This window comes from Suillus fuscotomentosus (assembly GCF_016647785.1).
Source record: "Suillus fuscotomentosus strain FC203 chromosome Unknown F5891scaffold_7, whole genome shotgun sequence".
Taxonomy (NCBI): Eukaryota; Fungi; Basidiomycota; class Agaricomycetes; order Boletales; family Suillaceae; genus Suillus; species Suillus fuscotomentosus.
Window position 1 is genome coordinate 492465 of NW_024539519.1, and position 22629 is coordinate 515093.

The 22629-nt window shown below is 48.6% G+C and overlaps 6 protein-coding genes across 6 annotated transcripts; 4 read left to right on the forward strand and 2 right to left on the reverse strand.

Moving 5' to 3' along the window:
- Window positions 1-475: 475 nt before the first annotated feature.
- F5891DRAFT_943560 (uncharacterized protein) lies at window positions 476-3407 on the forward strand (the record flags this gene model as incomplete). Its single annotated transcript, XM_041374490.1, has 5 exons — window positions 476-841; window positions 887-1174; window positions 1223-1609; window positions 1718-2978; window positions 3028-3407. The coding sequence occupies 5 exons, from the start codon at window positions 476-478 to the stop codon at window positions 3405-3407; spliced, it is 2682 nt and encodes an 893-aa protein (XP_041230902.1).
- Window positions 3408-6610: 3203 nt separating this feature from the next.
- Window positions 6611-8908, forward strand: F5891DRAFT_976280 (uncharacterized protein; the record flags this gene model as incomplete). The annotated part of the gene is made up of 7 exons (XM_041376593.1): window positions 6611-7486; window positions 7539-7832; window positions 7887-8090; window positions 8148-8254; window positions 8379-8457; window positions 8527-8670; window positions 8729-8908. 7 exons carry the CDS (start codon window positions 6611-6613, stop codon window positions 8906-8908), a joined length of 1884 nt encoding a protein of 627 aa, XP_041230903.1.
- Window positions 8909-9730: 822 nt separating this feature from the next.
- F5891DRAFT_685286 (uncharacterized protein) lies at window positions 9731-11405 on the reverse strand. Its single transcript, XM_041372787.1, has 5 exons — window positions 11074-11405; window positions 10783-11019; window positions 10286-10721; window positions 10118-10238; window positions 9731-10069 (listed from the first exon to the last, which is right to left on the reverse strand). The coding sequence occupies exons 1-5, from the start codon at window positions 11233-11235 to the stop codon at window positions 9799-9801; spliced, it is 1227 nt and encodes a 408-aa protein (XP_041230904.1). The 5' UTR covers window positions 11236-11405; the 3' UTR covers window positions 9731-9798.
- On the reverse strand, window positions 11405-14245 carry F5891DRAFT_685266 (pyridoxal phosphate-dependent transferase). The gene is made up of 5 exons (XM_041372786.1): window positions 13956-14245; window positions 13773-13899; window positions 13604-13712; window positions 11776-13551; window positions 11405-11716 (listed from the first exon to the last, which is right to left on the reverse strand). Exons 1-5 carry the CDS (start codon window positions 14123-14125, stop codon window positions 11496-11498), a joined length of 2403 nt encoding a protein of 800 aa, XP_041230905.1. The 5' UTR covers window positions 14126-14245; the 3' UTR covers window positions 11405-11495.
- A 515-nt stretch (window positions 14246-14760) lies between these two features.
- Window positions 14761-16060, forward strand: F5891DRAFT_1170387 (isoprenoid synthase domain-containing protein; the record flags this gene model as incomplete). Its single annotated transcript, XM_041365506.1, has 4 exons — window positions 14761-14796; window positions 14852-15283; window positions 15379-15530; window positions 15586-16060. The coding sequence occupies 4 exons, from the start codon at window positions 14761-14763 to the stop codon at window positions 15839-15841; spliced, it is 876 nt and encodes a 291-aa protein (XP_041230906.1). The 3' UTR covers window positions 15842-16060.
- A 762-nt stretch (window positions 16061-16822) lies between these two features.
- Window positions 16823-21447, forward strand: F5891DRAFT_685334 (putative aminoadipate reductase). Its single transcript, XM_041372788.1, has 14 exons — window positions 16823-16842; window positions 16898-17581; window positions 17634-17994; window positions 18050-18357; window positions 18414-18632; window positions 18682-18788; window positions 18838-19053; window positions 19108-19269; window positions 19322-19486; window positions 19537-20071; window positions 20118-20396; window positions 20452-20601; window positions 20651-20908; window positions 20964-21447. Exons 2-14 carry the CDS (start codon window positions 17291-17293, stop codon window positions 21180-21182), a joined length of 3270 nt encoding a protein of 1089 aa, XP_041230907.1. The 5' UTR covers window positions 16823-16842; window positions 16898-17290; the 3' UTR covers window positions 21183-21447.
- Window positions 21448-22629: the final 1182 nt, after the last annotated feature.

Below are 22629 nucleotides of genomic sequence, written 5' to 3' on the forward strand. Positions count from 1 at the left end.
TAAGCTGTTTGATCCCTCAGTAGCAGAAGCCGGAGTCACGGGCGGAGGTGTCTTCTCCGCTGAGGAGATACCTTTGAGGGAAGCACATAGGTCAGAATGTCTGGTATCAGGAGAACTCTCTGAGAGATGGAAAGAATCAAAAAGAGGCGACCCAGGAGCTGAAGAAGATCCCGATAGAGGAGAGGATGGGGGACTGCTTGATGGAGGGAGGCAGTTGCCGGGACTGCTGGGTCGAGTCGGAGATGAAGGTGGAAGTGAGGGTGACATGAACAAATATCAATGTCGGCAAGACAGTGTCTCTCTAGCCTTCAATGCAGGCTGATAATAGTACAGTGAATACACCAATACCCTGTGAATACACTGGCAATGTCAGCAAGCAACACAGCGGAGTTTGAAAGACTAGACTCCAACGCTGACCCATTGCCCAAGTAAATGTGCGTATTATCCATTAAGTTGCTTTGACTTTAGCTTTAGTATGCATACCTTTACCAGGCTGTGTCCCAATTGCAATAGGGAGTTCCCTTCGATCGAAGCAGTCGTTCTGCATCTCAATTCACAGTCTACCTGCTGGCCGCACAAAGCACGTTCACAACAATCAGCCGTTCCCCCTGGGTTGCGAGGTCCGCCATCTAATACCACTGGCCATTGTCATCCTCGCTCTGGATACGTCTTTGGTATCGGTAAAAACCTATATGACAGGTTGCAGGACGATCAATATAATTATCGGCGGGAGATAAACACTTATTATCCTTTCCATGACGAGGGGGAGTGGGAATTAGCTAGTTTCTTGATTCAAAACCTGAATCAGACTCAAATTGACAAGTTCTTGAAGTTGAAATGGGTAGGAGACTCTAAGCACTATTCGACAAGTCTGACTCTTTCACAGTTTAGCACTCGCCCAAAACCATCTTTCACCTCAAAAGATCAACTTCTAGATTGGATGGACGCACTACCCTGTCTTGCAGAGTGGAAAGTTTCAAAACTAGAGTTTACAGGCTACAAGACTGTCCATCCCATTCAGCTCATTTGGCGCGATGCTCTGGAAGTCGTCAAACAACTTTTCAGTGACCCAGTTTTCACCAATAATATTACCTTTCAGCCCCACGTAGTTCATGTTGGGAATCAGCGCGAGTATGGAGATTATATGAGCGCTGATTTAGCATGGAAAATTCAGGTAAGTTTGCCCTGCTTAGTCGACTACTCAAAGATTGATTCCGTGTAGGACTGTCTCCCATTAGGTGCTACACAAGTACCGATCATTTTAGGGTCCGACAAAACTCCCGTGACGAGGACCACTGGGGGACTCGAGATGCACCCCATCTTCATCACCATCGGTAACCTTGATTCAGAAGTTCGCTCCAAGGCCACACTCCGAGCTTGGCGCTGTATCGCTTACATGCCCGTCGCTAAGTTTCGCGTGCATCCCGATTATCAAACCATTCTTCAGGCGCGGCTGTGGCATAAGTGCGTTGACCTTGTCTGCGCCAACCTTAAACAGGCAGCCAAGACAGGCTGCTTTATGCCTGATCCTTCCAGATTTATTCGTTATGTCTATACGCCACTCGTCGCTCACGTATGTGACCTGCCAGAGGCTTGCATGATCGCTGCGGTTAGTAAAAGTGCATCTCCTTTAACAATGGCGTCACAAGAAAATTTTGGTGATGGGGTTCTCTACCCTCCTCGTACTGGGCAACACACGCTACAACTTATCTGTGAGATCTCCCAAACAATTGATGTTTGGGATCTCGACAAATTCCAGAAGGCAGCCAAAGCTGTCCATCTATCTGGAGTCCACATGCCATATTGGCGTGACTGGATCTACGCATGTCCGTCTGTCTTTCTCGCTGGCGAGATCTTGCACACCTGCATCAAATTTTTTGCTGACCATCCGCTCACCTGGATCAAGGAGGTAGTAGGAAAATCCGAACTCGATGCTCGCTACATGAATCAGCATAAGCGGGTGGGAACACGCCACTTCACCAAAGGTATCACGCACGTCAACCAGATGACAGGTCGTGAGCATCGAGATATTCAACGCACCATTGTTGCTTCGATTGCAGGTGTTGCTCCACCTAACTTCATTCGCGCAATCCGTGCCCTCGTTGACTTCATTTATCTTGCCCAAAATCCGATTCATTCTGCAGAAACCTTGTCGTCAATGATGCAGTCCCTTTCAGACTTTCATACATTCAAGCACGCTGTCATCGAGGCCCAGGCTCGGAGGGGGAAGAAAGGTGTTAAGGAAGATTTCTTTATTCCTAAACTCGAGTTGCTCCAAAGCTTCAGAGGCACAGTCGAGAGACTGGGCACTTTGATGCAGTTTTCGGCGGATATGACGGAGCGCTTGCTCATTACTCACTGCAAGGATCTCTTTGTACGAACAAATCGACGAGTCAACGACTTCGTGGAACAGTCTGTACGGATTCTCAACCGCCAGGAGTCAATAGAGCTGTTTAATTTGTACGCACTGTTCCGTTCTCATCATGCATCACTTGTCAATGTGATATGCACTGAGGATGAGGCGGTGACAACCGTCAATCCAGCGCTCTCCTGGGTTTCTCGTGTTCTCCCTGATGAATCGCACTCTGTTCACGGACCTCGGCCAGTTCGTAACCATTTCCTCAAGGGCATTCTTTCCGGAGATGCACTCACTGCCTTCCATCTGACGTCGACACCAGATTTCAAATCTTTGTCGCCCACCGACATTCATACCATATATTCGCTCATTGATTTTGATCATGCACTCTCTCAGTTCATCAAATGTTTTTCTCTTTCCACCGGCGAGCATACCCGCTGGGACCACAAATATGGACGCTTTCATGCATGGAAAAAATTTCGATTACAGCTTCATTCGGCCTTCCGGCCACAGCTGATCATGCCCAGCAGAGTGATCCAGGCGTATCCACCAGATAGCGGATTTCCCCTCGGAAACTGTGATAATGTCCTCGTCGACGTCACAGGCGACGATGGCCAAACCAGTATGTCATTTTTGTTTTTATGTTCCAGCACTAACGAGATTATGTTCAGTAAGTCGTATCGCACAAGTTCGACTTATTTTTCAACCGACTCTTCCACGTGCTTCTGACCTAGTTTTGCCATCATATCTATCCCATCCGCTGCTCTATATTCAGTACTACGACTTTGTCGCCAGTCCCAATGACCGGCCTGAACTCGCGATGTGGACAGTAGAACGCTCGTATGTGGAAGACCAACACGGCAAACACAGATGTGGTGGTGTGGTTCCATTGACAAGTGTAACACACACTGTCGAGTTGATCCCAGAATATGGCCAAAAGGTGGACGAAAAGATTTCTTCAGCCATTTGTTTGGAAAGTTATGACCGCTTTTTTCTGAACAATTTTGCGGATAAGGACAGTTATCACACATTGAGTACGGAGTTCGCATAGTATCAGTAGCTCACAATAGCAGCACATATAGTTTTGAATTCGTGCATTAATCTCTGCGAAGCTTTATGAGCGTCACTAGCAGCTAATTATGAGTGGCCCAAGTCTAGGGTTTGTGAATAGCACAAACCCTAGACTAGTAGTTCAGCATCGAGATATTTACAGTGTAACTACAGAAAAATCTGTTCCACCAATCACGTTGCTCCGATCACCAGGTCGTAAGCTCACCGTAAGCATCAAACTTCTTTTTGACAAGCGAAATTTCAAGGCCTTTTGCTGATGAATGTACCTCTGGGTAATGGAAGTTCAATAAGCGTATTACGATCATCTTCCAGAATGTCGTGGAGTCTGGATGGCTGCAAGCGGCAGTCAGCCCGGATCCCAACTCGGAATTGCAGTTTACAGTTTACCCATGACTGACTTCGAAAAGGCCCATCATGATGATAGCAGAGTTAGTAGAACACTTGCAAATTTGCAAGCGTACATACGAGATTTGAGAAGCCTCGCAACTATCCAACCTCCATGAGAAAACCAATACAGAGCTCCGAGAAAATCTGATAATTTAGGGTTCCCCGAGTAATGGTATGTCTGCTATGACCGCGCGGAAACATTTCAGGGTAACACCGTTCTTCATCTTGCCCTGGTAGAAGGCGCAACTGCATTCCCAACGAACATGAAACGTAAAAATGGGATTAGTGCGTCTTATTTTACTGGTCTGGGCCGATTTGAATTATGTAAAGCCAAAAGACTGGATTCTGGCGTGAACTCGACAATTCATTTGTCATCGCACTGCTGACTTTAAGTTGTCAAACACTTACTCAATCAAACGTTCAGCGGAGCCAGTGAGGAGACAACGAGCACTGCATTGATGAAGGGGCGTCTGCGATCGGTGCGGGAAAGCGGACGTTCTGCAGTTGCCTCGATTTGTGGGAAAGGTGCGGAAAGGGCACCGTGAAGGCCTTGCAGGTTCAGGGGAAGGCATTTTTATATTTTAATGTGTTCCGAGTCTTTGCTTGAGGGAATGTTTGTTATATTGCATAGTGAGCCCGTTGCCATTGTCGTGCTTACTTGAAACACACGCGCATACTACAAGTCTGAATCAGGAGGAATGATGTACGAAGATGATACAATCAAGAGTGACCGTAAATTTTGTGTTAAGGCGAGGTACTCGCACTTGTTCGACGCCAGCCTGGTTGTAGTTAGCGGTCAGGGAACTCGGATCGAGAAGTGCTCCGAGTCGTATCAAATTATTTTTCTCTCAGCATGATCACTGGAGCTCTAGCAACAAGCCAGATGCGGCACCGCTCGAAAAACGTTCGATCCTGCCGTCATGATGGAATCGCAGTTTACCCGTGACCGACCTCGAAATGGCCCACCAATGATAGCAGAGTTAGAACAGTTAATCACATAGAAATCTGCACATAAGATACACACCTGCAGCGCAGATCTCGAATCTCCCGAAAAAAAATTGCAGGGAGCCGAAGTTCACATGTCACCGGGCGGATGATTGTCTAGAGCGTTATTCGGGGAGGCATGCGTTATTCGGGGAGGCACGCGTTATTCGGGGAGGCATGCGGTATTATGTTCCTATGTACCTGGGATGTGGCAAGCAAGGTACCCGTAAGAATACGAGCTTCATGTATGTCTAGCGTCTGGTGAAGCAGTATAAAACCTACAGTGAAACGTGCAGTGTACACATCACTTCAGCTACATCCAGAATCATTCCACCAAGTTCACTCACCAGTTTTCAACACCAACAACCTCTAGTAAGATGGCACATCTCACTCCTATCGTCAACCCCACTTGGGTGTTCGAAGATCGCACACAGACGATCTATGCAGCCGCAGATATTCCCAATAGCGAACTGATGGTAACCTCCTCCGAGGACAGGATGGTCCGTCTCTGGGACTTGAAGACAGGTAAAGTGTTGAAGCGGTTGGGGGGGCACACCGGTGATGTGATGGGATTGGCGGTATCGAGAGACGGGAAATTGATAGCGACTGGTGACGAGAACGGCGAGCTCATCGCCTGGCAGGCAAAAACCGGGGAGTCTCTCACCAGAGTTTCCAAGGCCCACGGCGGTGGAGTCCGCTCCTTGGACTTTTCGCCCGACAATGCATTCGTCGTTACCGCGTCGGCGGCACGCAACGATCAAACGATCAAGTTTTGGAACACCAAAACTTGGGAGCAAGCTGGATATTATGCATGCGGTGATACTGTCCGTTGTGTTAGGTATGCGCGGTCCGGCGTACATGCACTTGCAGTGGCAACAGATCAAGACATCCAAATTTACGCCGACGGCAAACTCCAAACAACGTTGAAGGGTCACAGTCGCGGTACTTTGTCACTCGCCTGGTCTCCTGATGCCAAGCGCCTTCTTTCAGGAGGAGATGATCATGATCCCAGCATTAGGGAGTGGGAGACATCGAGCTGGACGCAGGTTGGTGAACCATGGACGGGCCATACGTACAAAATCAATTCCATCGCCGTTCATTCTGCTGGCACGCACGCAGTTTCCGCCTCTAGCGACAACTCTGTTCGTCTCTGGCAGCTCTCCGATAAACAAACCATTGCCATTTTCCAGCACAGTTCTTCTGTCATTTGCGCAGCCTTCTCCGCGTATGGCGCACACATCCTTAGTGGAGGTTATGATAAGAAAGTCTCGGTATGGACGGCACCCGCGGGCACTTTGCCAGTACTAGACACTCCCGACTTTTACTTGAAGGAAGTCGTGACAACGGTAATTTCTTGCTCATTAGTGAACATTCGCCATCTAATTCGCGTCTTTTGATCAAAAAGGTTCCAGCCACTGAATACAAGGTTCAAGAGTCTACTATTACTGTAGGAACCCCCGTTTCCAACTCTCACCTGCAGCAATCGTCTTTGACGACTGTCCAGCTGCAGTCAGTTTCGAATGCTGCACAGCCTATCACCACAGTCGAGCAGACGATTACCAAGGTTCAACAGTCTGTTGCGAATGGACGGTCATCTAAATCTGTCCACACCGAACAATCTCAAATTTCCCATGCTGAGCAGTCTCTTTTCAACTCCCAGCAATCTCTGTCCAGGGCAGCAACATCCGTCCGCACTGAACAATCTCAGATTTCCCATGCCGAACAGTCTCTGTCCAGGGCAGCAGCATCTGTCACCAAGTCGGATCAGTCTGTTTTAAATGCCGGGCAGGTACGATTTCATCCTTTACTTGTATGGCGTCATTCAAATCTTTTTTCACGCAGACACTCGTAGTCACCGAGTCAGTGACTACAAGTCCCCATTCCACTCTGCAGCCTGTTTTGACGGCTACAAGCTCCGATTCCAAGTTACAGCAGTCAGTTTTGAGGACCTCAAGCGCCGATTCTAAGTCTCTGCAGTCAGTTTTGACATCTGGAAGCTCCGATTCCAAGCTTCAGCGGTCAGTTTTGACCACCGCAAGTTCCGATTCCAAGTCTCTGCAGCCTGTTTTGACCGTTACAGTTGGAAACTCCGATTCCAAGTTTCAGCAGTCGGGTTCGACGAACGCAAGCTCCAATTTCAATCCCCAGCAATCGTCTTTGACCACTGACCACTCGCAGTCTGTTTTGAAGGCAGGACAGCCTACGATTACCAAGGTTCAACAGTCTGTTGCGAATGGGCGGTCATCTGAATCTGTCCACACCGAACAATCTCAAATTTCTCAAAGCTCCAATTCCAATTCTCAGCAATCGTCTTTGACCACTGACCACTCGCAGTCTGTTTTGAAGGCAGAACAGCCTACGATTACCAAGGTTCAACAGTCTGTTGCGAATGGGCGGTCATCTGAATCTGTCCACACCGAACAATCTCAAATTTCTCAAAGCTCCAATTCCAATTCTCAGCAATCGTCTTTGACCACTGTCCACTCGCAGTCTGTTTTGAAGGCAGAACAGCCTACGATTACCAAGGTCCAACAGTCTGTTGCGAATGAGCGGTCATCTGAATCTGTCTGCACCGAACAATCTCAAATTTCCCATGCCGAACAGTCTCTTTTCAACTCCCAGCAATCTCTGTCCGGGGCAGCAACATCTGTTACAAAGTTTGATCAATCTGTTTTAAATGCCGGGCAGGTATGATTCCGTCCTTTACTTGTATGGCGCTATTCAAAGCTTTTTCACGCAGACGCTCGTAGTATCTAATCCGGTCACCGGAAGTCTCTATTCCAAGTCTCTGCAGCCTGTTTTGACGGCTGGAAGCTCCGATTCCAGGATTCAGCAGTCGGTTTCGACGACCGCAAGCTTGGATTCCAGGTCTCAGCAATCGTCTTTGACGACTGTCCACTCGCAGTCTGTTCTGGAGGCCGAGCAACCTATCACCAAGTTCGAGCAGCCTGCCTTCAAGGCTGAGCAATACCTGTCCGAGGCAGAACAATATGCTAACAAGTCTCAGTCAAAGGTCAAGCGGGTTGTTTCAAAGGTATGATTTCATTTTTTACTTGTACGGCGTCACTCAAACTTTTTTACGCGGCAGACACTAGGGATCGCCATGGCTGAGCTCCTTGCTATCACCAACACCACCCGTTCTGCATCAATCAGAGGGGATTTGTCTACCGCTGAAAGGATTCTTACTCTAGAGATTGCCACCGACGCCAAGAACTTCGCCTCCTATGCCAATCGCTCTTTCATTCTGGCACGCAAACTCGACTGGGACAATGCGCTTCATGATGCGACCAAGGTAACAACGACCCATCATGCCCTAACTCAAAACCTGCTGACTTCGATGTTCTTGTAGTCCCTTGTCATAAGGGCATCGATCGCTGGCTATATCGCCAAGGGTATCGCTCTCTGCGGAAAGCAGCGCCTCGATGACGCGAGGACAGCCTTTGACTTGGCATTCACGTTTACACAGGGAAATACAGATATCACTATTTTCCTTTACTTGATCAAGGCACGTTGATTTGTTTATCTTGCATACTCCGCGCCTCACCGTGTTTCAGGCTATTGCGCTCTTCAATGCTAATAGACACGAAGAGGCAATGCTGCGTGTGAACCAGCTGGCTGCTGATCCTTCTGCCGATCCCATCGCTTGTGGTATAGTAGTGGTGAGTCTCCTGTTCGCAATCACGCTTGTGCTCGTCCGCTGACTGGTGGGTCTGCGCTTCGTGCATCAGGCGAGTCTGCGACTCCAACTAGGAATTATTGCCTTCCATGGCGCGCGTCATAATGAGGCGGTTGAGCACTTCAGTGCCGCTGTGGACGCTAGCGCTGTCTTGGCTAAATCTCTCGTTCCTACTGCCTTGGAGGCCTTCACTGTGGTACGTTGAATATGACGTCACCGAAAACTCACCGATCCTCAACTGCGCGTTTTTGCAGCTCTTTGGATGGGACATCGCGGCGTTGTGGCCAACTTCCAACGAGAGACTGATACGTGCGCTCCTTGGGGCTGGCAGGCTTGGAGAAGCTTTCGAATCGTACCGTTTCGCGATGGACGCGAGTGCTGATATTACGAAGACCCATTTACGTTCTTGGGCCTTGAGTGAGTCTTTTCAATGATGCTACCCATGCTACAGTGCTCAACCTTTTTTTCACTCAGCTCTCTCGTTGTAATAAATGGCGTAGTATGTCTTCCATGTGGGCTGTTACATATTTATATACCAAAACACGGGCCACTTCTACAGTTCTACTCTTGTGATTATACATGCCTGTTACTTTTACCGCTAAGCTAATTTCCTATAGAATGCAGACCAATGATTATGCAATGCTTTTTCCCTTTATGCCACCGACAATGTGACTACTCGTTATGAGTCCTACGACAATCCGTGCATTCGACGTGTACCCTTCTTCAATCTATTTCAATCTCTGAACACTTCAATCGAGAATCACTATTCTCGACTGAACAATTCTTTTAGACTTGCTGGTTGTTCAAAGGTCTATCACGTGAGGAATGAGTTGTATGTCCACCGTTGTCTCGTCCTCTCCATCCGACGTTACTCTCCGGAATACACGATACACCATCATCTCTTGGATTCCTCGCTGGGTAGTTATTTACGCCAGGTACTCTCGCGATTTAACCTTCACTTGCGTCCACCTTTCAGAGACCCACCAATTTCTGGATAACGATATCGGTGGTAAGTATTAGCAGCCGAACGGAATAGACACCCACCGACTGTCGTGACTTGTCGCCCCCCGAACCAGAATAGCACGACTCTTTGACAGAATGTGTCTACGATATATCATATTCAGGAGCGCGAAAATCGATATACTTAACGCCGCACGAAGCCTGAAATATCTCGAGGGTCGGTCATAACATTTGTTCAAGAGTTATGTCCGTACATTGCCGTACATTGTGCTATCCTACATGGTGTGCACCGCTTTGGCGCTTTTGGTAACAAAATAGACAAGCAAGTCGAGTCAAAGCACCTCCGATCCAATCATAAGCTCATCTATTCAGGCTTGTAATCGGGACGCAGTGACCGCACAACCTTGCCTGCACGCCAAATCTCCTGGTCGTCGATCTCCTTCAGCTCTTTGGCAAGATCTTGGCGGTAGGTCGAGCGGCCGTTAAATTCGAGAGACTTGCGGGTCTCTGTGCCGTTCCGCACGCTCTCGTACAACTGCTCAAAGATAGGCGTGTTGGTCTTCTCAAAGATGGGCGCCCAATCGAGCGCACCGCGACGAGCGGTTGTGGAGCAGGCGTTGTACATGTAGTCCATGCTACAAACCATGAGGGAAACGACACGCGACGACAAAACATACGCTTACCCCTTCTGTCCAATCAGAGGGTACAGGGATTGAGTGGCCTCCTCGACGGTCTCATTGAAGGCTTCCGAAGGGGAGTGGCCATTGGCACGGAGCACCTTGTACTGCGCGCAGAACAGACCCTCTGATAGATGATCAGCTGATAATAATTTGTAATGTGTGAACACTTACGGATAGCACCCATGAGCACACCACGTTCACCATAGAGATCGGAGTAAACCTCCTTCTCGAAGGAGGTTTCGTACATGTACCCTGACCCGACAGCGACACCAATGGCAACGGCCTTCTCCATGGCCTTACCAGTGACGTCCTGGAAGACGGCCACACTAGAGTTGATTCCACGACCCTCTTTGAAGAGGGTGCGTACGGTACGGCCAGATCCTTTGGGTGCGACTAATATAACATCAACATCCTTAGGGGGTATAACCTTTGTGTCTTCCTTGTATACGATAGAGAAACCGTGCGAGAAGTAGAGGGTCTTGCCCTTGGTGATCAGAGGTGCAATGGTAGGCCACGTCTGTGATTGTGCAGCATCAGAGAGAAGGTTCATGATAATCGTGCCCTGGTTGATAGCTTCCTCGATGGGGAAAAGCGTTTCTCCGGGAACCTAATGATACATCGATGTGTTATGAGATGCCTGCAGGCCTGACACGTCGACATGAACATACCCAGCCATCCTCTATAGCCTGCCGCCAGCTTTCGCCGTCTTTACGGACACCAACGATAACATTGAGGCCGTTGTCGCGAGCGTTCAAGCCTTGACCATGACCTTGAGAACCATAGCCGATAAGAGCGAGGGTATCATTCTTGAAGTAGTCCTGGAGCTTCGCCAGAGGCCAGTCACCCCGCTCGTACACAACCTCCTCGGTACCAGCAAAGTTGAGCGTCTTCACGCCTCGAGCAGCCTACAATACTTGGGTGTCAGAGCTTATTCAGTCATAATGTGAATAAAAATTCACCTGCGGAGTGGGTCTGCGCGAGCTGCTTGTCAAGCCCTGGTGAGCAAGCAACGAGTAGGACGCAGTCTGTGCAGGCTTCGCTGCATTTTTTGTGCCGGCACGAGGTGCACGGCGAGCAGCAGCACGGAGGGCTGAGGCTGAACGAGATGCGATGGAGGCCATTTTGATTGGAGAGAAGATGGAAAGGTACAATAACTTTTTATGATCAAAATTTATAGTTCTAAGAACTTACCGAGTCATATCAGCCAGCTATCACGTACACGCTGCCAGTCGTGTACGGTGTATCGTAAGTATGGGCCATCATAACTGCTTCAAGCCTGTACATAATTCACTATTGTGGAATGCCACATATACATCACCATAATCAAGACTATACGGTAGATCTGGCTAGCTATATAGGGAGAGTATGTATCAACTTGAAGCTACGAACGCTGCACACTGGACACAAGCCTCCACAACCGATCCTCCAATGCCTCGATAGTCGCACGTGGAGTATTCAAACTACTCATGAAATACGCCACGTTACCCAGCGTCCTATAATGCACCCCAAAAGGCGCACCCCCAGGAGCTGCGGACGTAGATCCATCATCCAATGGCAATCGCAAGCTCTGTAGGAGAGTCTGAGCGGAATGCGATGCATAACCTGCGCCACCAAGTCACATAAGCAATCTAAACAATAAAATGTAATAGGATCGACATTACCTGCATCATCATCCTTGAACTTGATAGCAAGCACGGTTCCCAATGCCATTGCTTCATCAACAATATCCAGACAAGATATCGAGGTGATGAACTCCGGATCCCAGAAACTCCACACTTTTGTCGCCAACGCTCCTTCAGGCGTCCATTTGCTGATTGCCCCCACCCACAGATCACTCTCCACCAACCTACCAACCAAATCAAGTGTGGCATTCGCAACCTGACATCCAACAGCATGTGCCGTATAACTATGTCCATGCAGCAACGCGTCCACTTTGCTCTCACTCTTGAACGCCGAAAAGATACGGTCGGACGCGAGCGTCACTGCCAAAGGCAACACACCGCCGGTGAGAATCTTGGCATTTACTGAGATGTCAGGGTTGACACCGAGTAGAGGCCCTGCGCTTTCGAATCCTAGGCGGTATAGCCCCATAAAGACTTCGTCGAATATGACTGGGAGAAGTGTAGGAAATATGGCGGGGTCGCGGACGACGTCGACCATGATTCGTTGGAACAATGGATCCACGAATATCATCCCTCCTGCGCCCATCACGATGGGTTCGATGATTAGAGCTGCGAGTTTTCGGGTGTCGTCTGCCTGGAGGTTACGCATGCGTTTATTTAGGTATTGCCTGTAGTGTTTTGCTAGCGGAGATTCGAGACGTTGCTCGACGTCATAAACATGAGAGAGTGTTTCAAATCTTTCGATTGTCCGCTGATCACTGGTGAGAGACGACAGAGCAGGTGGAAGGGAAATAGTGACTCGGCCTTGCCGAATGGACACAGTCGGTGGCTCAAACCAATAACCCTTCGCTTCATGCCATTCACAAGTATAGACCCCCTCCTCGCAAGCATCCATAGCCCCGATCGTATCTCCATGATAACTCCCCTTTAGTCCAACAACCCTCAAATTCTTCTTCTCCGGTGAACTCAACTCGAGTCCAGAGCTGACGATGAACGATCGTAAAGCCATTTTAAGCGCAACCTCCATCCCGGTAGATCCGTTATCTGAGAAAAATACACGAGAAGCCCAGCCTTTGCCTGGTCCTTGAAGGAGGCGTTCAGCAAGCTTTAGAGCAGGAGTATGAGTCGCCTGCGGGAACATGATATGGCCATAACGTCCTGCCGCGTTTGCAGCAGCAAGTGCCAGCGTCGGATGAGCATGTCCGACAGCTTGCGTCCACCATGAAGCGGACCCGTCCAGTTGAGGTTGCAATAGCGATTTTGGTTGCGAAGGTGAAGTTTTCCCGGAAGAAGCATCATAAATGCTAAAGAAATCTGACCACGCGCTGTCGATGACCGAAACGTCCTTCTCGGTCTTGACCAACCCGTGCTGTACGAATGGCCACCAGATCGCGTCGAGCGTACGACGGGGCATTGAGTCTAGTTCTTCGATGCGTCTGGCGTGACACTGGTCTAGATGTTCCAGTGCAGTGAAAATATCGCCTTTAAGGGTGTCTGGGACAAGATCCGAGTAGTATTTCTCTGTATTCGCAACATTCTCTATATAGTCGAGACGTGGGGGAGGAGGGTCAAGAGCAGTGACATGCGTCCCTCGTTCTGCAAAATACTGCGTTAGGTATTCATAATTCCTGTAGTATTCGTCCCGGAATAAGAGGATCGCATCTATGATGTATCCACGGAGGAGGAGGGACTCGAATGATGAGATAGTTGATGATATGCCGCCGAGTCTGGAGTCTCCGATTAGTATGGTGGGGAGGAAAAGGGGGCGGTAGGTGTCTAGTTGGGTTGTTCCGGAGAGCGTTGGGCTGTGGACGCCTGAGCAAATCAGTTAGCAGGAAGTATCAAAATGTATTGAAGTAGTGCTCACCGCCAGCAGTCTCTACATACATATGACCCGGCCCACTCGCAACCCTAGCCCGCTTTCTGATATGCTCCGCAACAGACCCAACAAACGTTTCATCCGAGGGTACAGAAACCTTCAAGTTGTCCCAAGCTCCAACATCAGCTCATCACAAGACACATCAACAACCACGCACTTTGAGTCCACCTTGAGTCTCAGAAGCCATCTTAACAGCAAGATGCGGACTAACGGGGTCTCCATAGCGGAACAAGCAATGAGCGTCCACTAGATGCTTTTGGGGCCCCGCATGGCGTTTTATATGTCTAGCATATAAAGAACAATATTCAGCGACGCGTTCTACGCGATGAAAAACACGCACTCATCATCCGCATCTTGCGGTGCACCAGTACTCACCGGCTTAAGATAAAAAACGCGGTTGCTGTTGAGCGCCGAAGCCCGAATAAGAGCAGTAGTGATGATAGTCTTTCCAACGTCTGTGTTTGCTCCGAATACTTGGTGGATTCGAAGGTGCTTGTAGAGATGGCTCATTTCATGGCAATTGCGATCCCAACGTTAGTGGAGGTAGGTCGGACACAATCTCGGTTTGCCAAGGGCTTTTTCGGTTGCAATGATTACCTTACAGTGATCAAGCTCAAGTGTCGGAGTTTTAGTTGAGATCGCTGTGGTTGAACGTAAACGAATCAGGAATAACCGGAACCCCCGACAAGACCACAAACATTCCGCGACGTTCATCATGATGTGAAGATCGTACACTGCTACATACCAGGGAAGAGGTGCTCTGGTACCCGGACACACTCTAGCCTCTCAGAGACTCAGACCCATTGCGTTGCCGCTTCGAGAGGACCACATTTGCCGCTTCATTAGCAGCCTATCTGATGGCATCTGATCTGGTTATATGATATTGCCTCCGAAGGGATTATATCGAGCGCGAAGTCTCTGGTCATGTAGTTGCAACGTGATCTGCACAAGATCAACGTTGTGTGGCGATTGCTCTACAGTCATGTGGGTGCCAGCTCGGGGATGGTCCTGTATAGCATACAAGACTCTCCTTCGTTGATGAATCGACATACGTCATGGACCATAGACTACTAGTATAAGTACAGGGTACATGCAACCCATTCTCTCTCCAATATTCAATCTCTCTACAAGTTTTCACAATCACGATGAACAGCCTGTCCACATCCACCCTCGATGGCGAAGTACGTGCTTGTGTTTTGATAACCTTCCATGTTCCGATGTTGATGTCGAATATAGGTTCTAGCAAACATCCGCCAGTCCATCGCTGAATTTCTTCAGCGTTGCGGGTTGCAATATAAGAATGTCCCGCTTGACGAGACGTGGTACTCCGAATGCTGCCAGGAGGCCACCAAACGAGGCTATCCGATGGACACCATCCTCCCATACATGTCTGTTGGCGTGGCTATAACGTCTAACGCTTACGGCCACCTCCCGGACCGTCCAACCAAGATGTGGATCTGCCTCTTCACCGCCGTATGCACCTGTATGGACGACATAATGATCAGCGGAGAAAATCTAGTGCACCTGTACCGTTTCAACGAGCTGTTCGCGAACTGCCAGCCGCAGGGGCATCCGGTTTTGAATGCGCTTGACGAGCTCTTGCGGGAGGTCGCTTGCCACTATTCTGCACCGGCGTCAAATTTGATCGTCACGTCCGCGCTCGACTTCGTGTCTTCCATGTTACTTGACAATTAAACCAAAGATATGCCGGTATGGTATTTCTTTAATAAAGAGCTTCAATCTTTAACCCTTTGTGTGAACAGATCTCGTCGCAGGCTCCCTCATACCCTGAGTATGCTAGGATGCTATCAGGCGTGGACTATGCGTACGCATACTTCGTTTTCCCTTCCACACTCCCGCCTCGGGAATACGTTCAATGTATAATGGATGTAGCCATGATAGTAAACTACGCAAAGTAACTACTTGCATCGATGATTTTCTGTCAACCTTTCTAACCTGCCATGATTCAGTGATATATTGTCATACTACAAAGAGGAGATCCAAGGCGATACCGCAAACTACTTGTCGCTCATGGCAGCCTCTCGTGGTCTTAGCAAACAGGACGCTCTCCAGAAACTCATCGAGAAAACTGTACAACTACATCACGGCATTCTCGAATTCTTGAGACCGCATCCTGAGGCATACGACGCCTATGTCGGATTTTTCAATGGGTATTTCAAATTCCACGCTACCTTTGGAAGGTATAAGCTGGAGGAGATCATGTAGAAGAGGTTGTCTTCTTGATGGATACCTTTCTTATGGTATTTCTCAACTTTTCCTCTGTTGATTACATCTTGAAGTGGAGTACTAGCTATCACGTTTGTACCTTGTTTCTATGTCTACCAGGCGCCATTAGGTTGCCTGTCTGACCCGACTTTTCTTACTCCTTCCAATTCAATCGAGCAGTTTTATGAGATTTTGTACTTACTTTTAGATTAACTTTTCAGTGTACGTAAAGCTTGAGGCTCTGAGGACTATATAGGGAGCTAGACTGCGTACGAGGAAGAGATTGAGTACAAAAGGTCGAGAAGCGACTTGGTACACGCGATGATATAAGATGTCGGAGTCGATAAGGATCAAGAAAGGAAAAAGGGACTCGTAAAGTGTCCCGGGGTTAATCCTCCGGGACTCGTACCATGTAAATATTCTTGTCGCCAACAAGAACTATAAGTGCGGGCCAGGATGGGGAAGATCGTAAAAGGCACTATAAGGTTGATAAACGCGCTCGTACGTACGTGCAGCTTCTGAGCTTCTGCGCGGAGATGACTCGGTAGTGTAGCGTCTACTGCGTAAAAGGTCAACCCAATCTCTTCCAAACTCCGTCTTTATTCGGGTGAAGCGATGATGTACACATGCCATCTGTCAACAAACCGGAAAGATCCTGATGTTTTATTCCTGGCTATCGACGGAGTGGACCATGATACCGTGAAATGCTTTAGGGGGGTGGATGAAAACGGGGCTCAAAGGAACTCATTCTTTCCGACACTTGTCACTGCATGCGCAAAATACACTGCTACGTGAATACTCTGCACTGTGTCTCGCAGTCTGGATTGCGGTAAGACGCTTGCGTGTTTACACCCTCCTTATGGGCCTGATCTAAACAAGTACGAAATCAAATTCATTTGCGTGAGCGGAGTTCCAAAAACAACGCTCATTCCAAAGCCAAGTGAATCTTAGTAAGCATTGCAGCCTATCATGCTCGTTAGACGAGAACTTGAATATCGACGGTCAGCCTCACTTTTTGTCTATTAAACCTGTAATCCAGTTTATTATCACGGTTAGGTCGGGTTTCTACATAGCCGAAATATTACAAAGCGTGCAGCGCGCTTTGTCAGTCTCGAGCTCCGAGTTGCCGGTGCTCTCTAATCCAACAAGACCGTCATCTCATGTGATGGGCCATTATGGCACAATTTCTCACTGCCCCGCATCCTGAAGGTCCTAACGTCTTAGTCATAGACACCAATTAGGAAAGCCCTCTCCGACATCAACTACGCTGCCGCATTTAGATGCGGTCCCGCGTCTGTAGATCCAGATATTAGAAATAGGCGGCACGTTTGCTTTCCCAGTAAGTTCAAATAAATCCGATTTCGCGGAACTTTCTTCGATCGAGATGCCGCTTGAAAATGACTACTTATTCGTGCGCGATATCTCGTATCATCTACAATCATACAAATCATGGTCGCTCTCAAACACCCTCCCCTCGATAGATCTTTGTCCTTCTCTCAATTGCTTGAGTTCAATGCGCAACATAACCCGGACGTCCCTTTCTTTGTCTACCACAAACCTGACAGCAATGACCTGGTCTCTATCTCTCACTCAGACTTCTATCGAGCTTGTCATCGGGCTGCCCAGGCAATTAGGACAGCCTCCGCAGGCGCACATCAACAAGTCGTCGCCCTCATCGCGAACTCCGACACCCTTCTTTACCAGACAGTGTTCATGGGTATCATCTTCGCTGGGCTAGTTGTGTGTACATAGTTTTTCTGAATAATCGCTTTCTGATTACTGTTATTTCAAGCCATTCCCCATGTCCCCTCGGAATTCGGTGCCAGCAGTCACGAGTATGATGCAGAAGACAAGGTGCCGTCGCTTAATCACGACGCGGCACTCTCTCGCTTCCCTTATCGACGGGGTCGAAGCGGATCTTGTGTCTGCCACTCAAACGAGTCCGCTACAGATTGACGAGATTCCGACGCTGGAACACCTGTACCCCTCATTCGTTAGTGGTACTCCCAACGAGGCTATTGTCCCGTACTCTCCCCTAGCTTCGCCGTCGTCTTGGAACGATGTATTATTCTTTCTGCACTCCTCTGGCAGCACTGGCTTCCCAAAACCCATTCCAGTGACTAACTTGACTGCCACCCACTGGTGCATAACGCGTGAGTCAGCAAAATAGTCTGCATAGCGAACAACGCTAAGATAGAGTGCCGTTAGCATCTATTTTCGACCTCATCAACTTTCCCACTCCTATTCGCATCTGTGCTGCGTCCTTACCATCATTCCATACCCTTGGTGTATATTTTCAGCTGGTCACCCCTATCGCCTCCCTGAGCAGTGTGTCTATTTACCCGCCTACATCATTCCTCGATCCATTGGCGGCACCTGTACTACCCAACTCGCAAAATATCCTGGACACTATAGTCGAGACGAAATCAAATGCTTTGATAGTCGTGCCTGCCTTTCTAGAACAATGGGCGTCTTCGCCGAGTGCTGTCGATGTTCTGAAGAACCTCGAATATGTTGTAAGTTTGTTTTTGAGGCTGTAACAAGGAATGACTCGTGCTGATACAAAATGCAGGCCTATGGTGGCGGTCCTCTCGCGCCTAAGACGGGAAATGGTCTGGCGGATGCAGGGGTCAAGCTTTCTTCTGGCTACGGCGCTACAGAATTTGGTGTCATCACTTATTCCATCCGACATTCGGTCGATCAAAAGCTTTGGGACTGGCTACGATTTGGACCAAATTCCAAGATCAGATGGGCTCCACAGGACGATGGCACATATGAATGTCAAATCTTGGTGCGTCTCCGAGTTGATCTTTGAACGCGCGTTGAATGCTTTTTCGCAGACAACCCCGACGCATCAAGTATCAGTAGAGAATCTTCCGGACGTCAAGGGTTATGCTACTTCAGATCTATTCATCAAGCACCCGACCATAGAGGGTTTGTGGAAGATGTACGACTGAAATTTGCGTTATTTATGTTCTCTGACATCTTCCTTACAGTGTAGGAAGGATCGACGACGTTTTGGTACTCTCGTCCGGGGAGAAGACAGTACCGGGTCCCATGGAAAGCATTGTCTCTGCTAACCCCTACGTAGCCGGCGCCGTCATCTTTGGCCGTGGACGCAATCAAGTTGGGATCCTCGTAGAGCCACGAGCAGGGTCTGAAATTGATGTTGATGACGAAAATCAACTTGCTGAGTTTAGGAACCGAGTGTGGTAAGCCCCCCAAAAGATCGCAAGCTACTGTTGAGTCTAAAGATGTTATTGAAGGCCGGACATAGAGGAAGCGAATAAAGAGGCTCCTGCCTTCAGCAGGATCTTCAAAGAAATGATTCTTGTGACACACAGTAAGAAGCCCATGCCTCGAGCTGCAAAAGGGACCGTCAACAAGAAACTAAGCGTCAAGTTGTATGAGGAGGAGATTAATGCCCTGTGAGCATAGTATCTATCCGTCACTTTGTCAACTAGACTTCATGGGTGACAGATATGAAAAGGTAGAGGGCAGCGCTAGAGCAGGTATTGATGTACCTCTACCTACAAGCTGGACTGCGGAAGACGTCGAGGGATGGCTCAAGGTCCACGCTGCTGCTGTGAACGCCGACAAGGAAGTTGATCCTGATGCGGATCTTTTCACTCAGGGCTTTGACAGGTGAGTCGAAACTAACAAAGGCTAGTGCTCTGCTTACTTTGTATATTTAGTCTATCTGCGACATTTCTCAAAAACCGCATTATCGGCTCTCTCAGTTCGTCTTCAGATCGCGACCTTCAGGCATCAGCATCGCGGATTGACCAGAACATCATATTTTCAAGTCCTTCGATTCGCCAGCTCGCGAGAAGCGTCATTAATGCAGTATTGCAGCAGGGTGGTGCAACTACCGTCGACGCCAAGACTGATATCGAGAACATGATCGCGAAGTATTCAGTCGGGTTAGGGAACTCTGTCACAGAGACTCTAGTCAATGGGCGTAGCCAAAGCAATCATGGGATTGTCCTGACCGGGTCTACGGGTGGTCTTGGCTCATACCTGCTTGGAGATCTACTCCAGCGCGAGAACGTGTCTGTGGTATATGCCTTCAATCGCCCGTCGAAGGGGACATCCATACAAAAGCGACAGAAAGATGCGTTCGAAGATCGCGGTTTAGATATTTCCGTGCTTCAGTCAGACAAACTAGTGTATGTGGAAACTGATACATCCCACGATAACCTAGGTCTGGATAAAGAGTTATATGAGAAGGTTAGCATCATTTCCAGTGTCATCGAATTAACTAAAGATAGCATAGATCCGCACGTCTGTTACTGTCATCATTCACAACGCTTGGCGACTTGACTTCAATCTGGCGCTCTCTTCATTCGACTCTTATGTGCGGGGAATGAGGAATCTTATAGACTTGGCACTATCTTCTCCCCATCATCCAAAGCCACGCCTCCTGTTCGCATCCTCCATCTCATCTGCTCAAAGTTGGGATCAAGCAAAAGGACCATTCCCCGAAGAGGTGGAATACGACGCAGGGGTCGCAGTGGGCCTTGGCTATGGCGCGAGCAAATACGTTTCGGAAAGGGTAAGTCACAGGCTACTTCGGGGGCATGAATTCTATGAATACCATCTCCATTAAGATTCTCGTCAATAGCGAGCTACCGGCAACATCGTTCAGAATTGGACAAGTATCAGGAGGACCCCCGCGAGGAGCTTGGTCCACGACAAACTGGGTACCGATCTTCATCAAATCAAGTATAAGTCTAGGCGCACTTCCGGAAGCTCAAGGAGTAAGTGCATTACTATTGAGGGTATCCATTCGTGACATGCGCGTTTTAGTTTGTGTCTTGGATCCCTCCTCACGCCATATCAAATGCTATTCTTGATGTAGCTTTCGCGGAAGAAGAACCTTCCATCGTGGTGAATCTGGTGCATCCGAAACCTACTGCATGGAAAGCGTTGATACAGCCCATTGCGGACGCCCTGGTTGAGCGTAAAGTAACAAGTCACCCGCTACCTCTTGTGCCATTCTCAGAGTGGTTCGAAAGGCTTGAATCGAGTGCCAAAGACTTGAACGAAGAGACCATGAAACGCATCGTACGTGTATCTCGATAGCTGGCCAGAACGTTTCTCATCTAGTCTTCAATTACAGCCTGCTATCAAGCTTCTCAGCTTCTTCCGTGCCATGGCTCATTCAGACAGCGCGATCAGGGCGTCTGGAAAGATGGACTCCGAAGCGGGTGGCTTGAATTTATTCGCCACCGCCGTAGCCGAACGCGTCAGTCCAACGATGAAGGAACTAAAGCCACTGTCTTCGGCAGACGCGGCACAGTGGTTGGATTATTGGATGGCAATGGGGATGTTTGAATGAACATATGAGTAAGATTAAGCAGCAGTTATCTCTTGTCTCTGACAACATAGACGACCAGAACTCGGGAGATTGTACTCGTTTTTGAATTTTTTTTGGAGAAATGCCGATGGAATGCAACTTTTCTGGTTCTACCTGTTTGCTCAGCTAGCTGTTTAAATTCTTTGTATTTTGTACAATATATATGTCCCCTAAATATCGATAACTCCGATGTGTTAGTACAATGCGAGCTTTGAAGACAACGATCGATAGACGTCAAGCGCACATGGCGCTAGACCAATTTAGATGACAGGTGGAGCTCAGCACGAGCACAGGAGCACAGACAGGAGAGTCACACGAATTGCTTCCGCGGGATCAACCGTTTCGTACTTGTATATTGTAGATATATGTCTCATAAATATCGACAACCCCGATGTGTTAGTAAAATGCGAGCTTCGAGGTCACCAAACTAGGTCACTCAAGTACTCATTCTCGTCAGGCGCGGAGTAACTGATGAAGACATACTGGAATTTGTAGAAAAATGGGCTAGAATTCAGTCATAGTTAATGTTGCCTTTGTACTTGACTTTGTGGGCGGTCTTGTGCAGTTGTCTAAGTAGTAAGAAGGCATTCGCGTGAGTATAAGTGCAAGCATCTGTGTCGCTGCGGGCATCCGCGTCAGTGCGGGCATCCACGTCCACGAAAGTGCGGGAATCTATATGTGCATGGCAGCAGGTGTTGGAGATGCGGTACTCTTGCTCGCCATTGGCAGAAGGTGTCATGACGACTGGGTGATGTTTATTCCCCTCTACTCATGACCGGCTTTCCCGCCGGACTTGTCTTCATTGCAGGCGTATGCATCTAAGGACCTAAGCCACTAGAGCTCACCGGAGTCTGTAGCAGAAAAAGACATCTGAAAGGCGGCAGGTTGCGGCAGACAGCGGCGCTGGAGCTGGCTGGAGTGTAGCCTGGTAGGCGGAGAAGAGAAGCCACGACGTGCTGCACAGGAGCTACACAAAGTCCTAACCCTACACGGGTAGGCTCAAGACCAGCCTGGTTTATATAACCACGGACGAGTCGAGTGGCGACGCTAGCCAGGTTGGTCGATCTCGGAGAGATTTGGCAGGCGAAGCACGCAGTTTCAATTTAGCAGATGCCGGTCGAAGTAAGTGCTACATCTAAGAACCACATGTCTTCCTGCAAGCAAAGATACGAGAGCCTTGAGTTCGGAATTTTGGTGCCTTTCAAGACAAAATCAAGGTGCGCGAAAGCTTCGAGTACTTGCTGGATCTGTATCGTTGAATGTGTGTTTGTGAAGTCCGTTGGAAGGTTTTCGAGAGCATTCAAAGCTGATATGGACATAGGCAATACAGAACCAATGTTGAAACTCGTGGTCATAACATAGAGATGTATAGTGTCTGTACAATGTCTAGATGTACGACGACACCCGGCACAACCGGCACCTGCTAAAA

Bases quoted from the DNA above. Each gene is read 5' to 3' on its own strand.
- F5891DRAFT_685334 (XM_041372788.1), top strand. From the start codon at position 17,291: ATGGTCGCTCTCAAACACCCTCCCCTCGATAGATCTTTGTCCTTCTCT. The intron at 17,582-17,633 runs GTGTGTACATAG...TGTTATTTCAAG, and splicing joins TCATCTTCGCTGGGCTAGTT to CCATTCCCCATGTCCCCTCG. The intron at 19,054-19,107 runs GTAAGCCCCCCA...ATGTTATTGAAG, and splicing joins GAGTTTAGGAACCGAGTGTG to GCCGGACATAGAGGAAGCGA.
- F5891DRAFT_685266 (XM_041372786.1), bottom strand. From the start codon at position 14,125: ATGAGCCATCTCTACAAGCACCTTCGAATCCACCAAGTATTCGGAGCA. The intron at 13,713-13,772 runs GTGCGTGGTTGT...GACAACTTGAAG, and splicing joins AGACTCAAGGTGGACTCAAA to GTTTCTGTACCCTCGGATGA. The intron at 11,717-11,775 runs GTAATGTCGATC...TTGGTGGCGCAG, and splicing joins GTTCAAGGATGATGATGCAG to GTTATGCATCGCATTCCGCT.
- F5891DRAFT_685286 (XM_041372787.1), bottom strand. From the start codon at position 11,235: ATGGCCTCCATCGCATCTCGTTCAGCCTCAGCCCTCCGTGCTGCTGCT. The intron at 11,020-11,073 runs GTGAATTTTTAT...CAAGTATTGTAG, and splicing joins CGCGCAGACCCACTCCGCAG to GCTGCTCGAGGCGTGAAGAC. The intron at 10,239-10,285 runs GTAAGTGTTCAC...ATCATCTATCAG, and splicing joins TGTGCTCATGGGTGCTATCC to AGGGTCTGTTCTGCGCGCAG.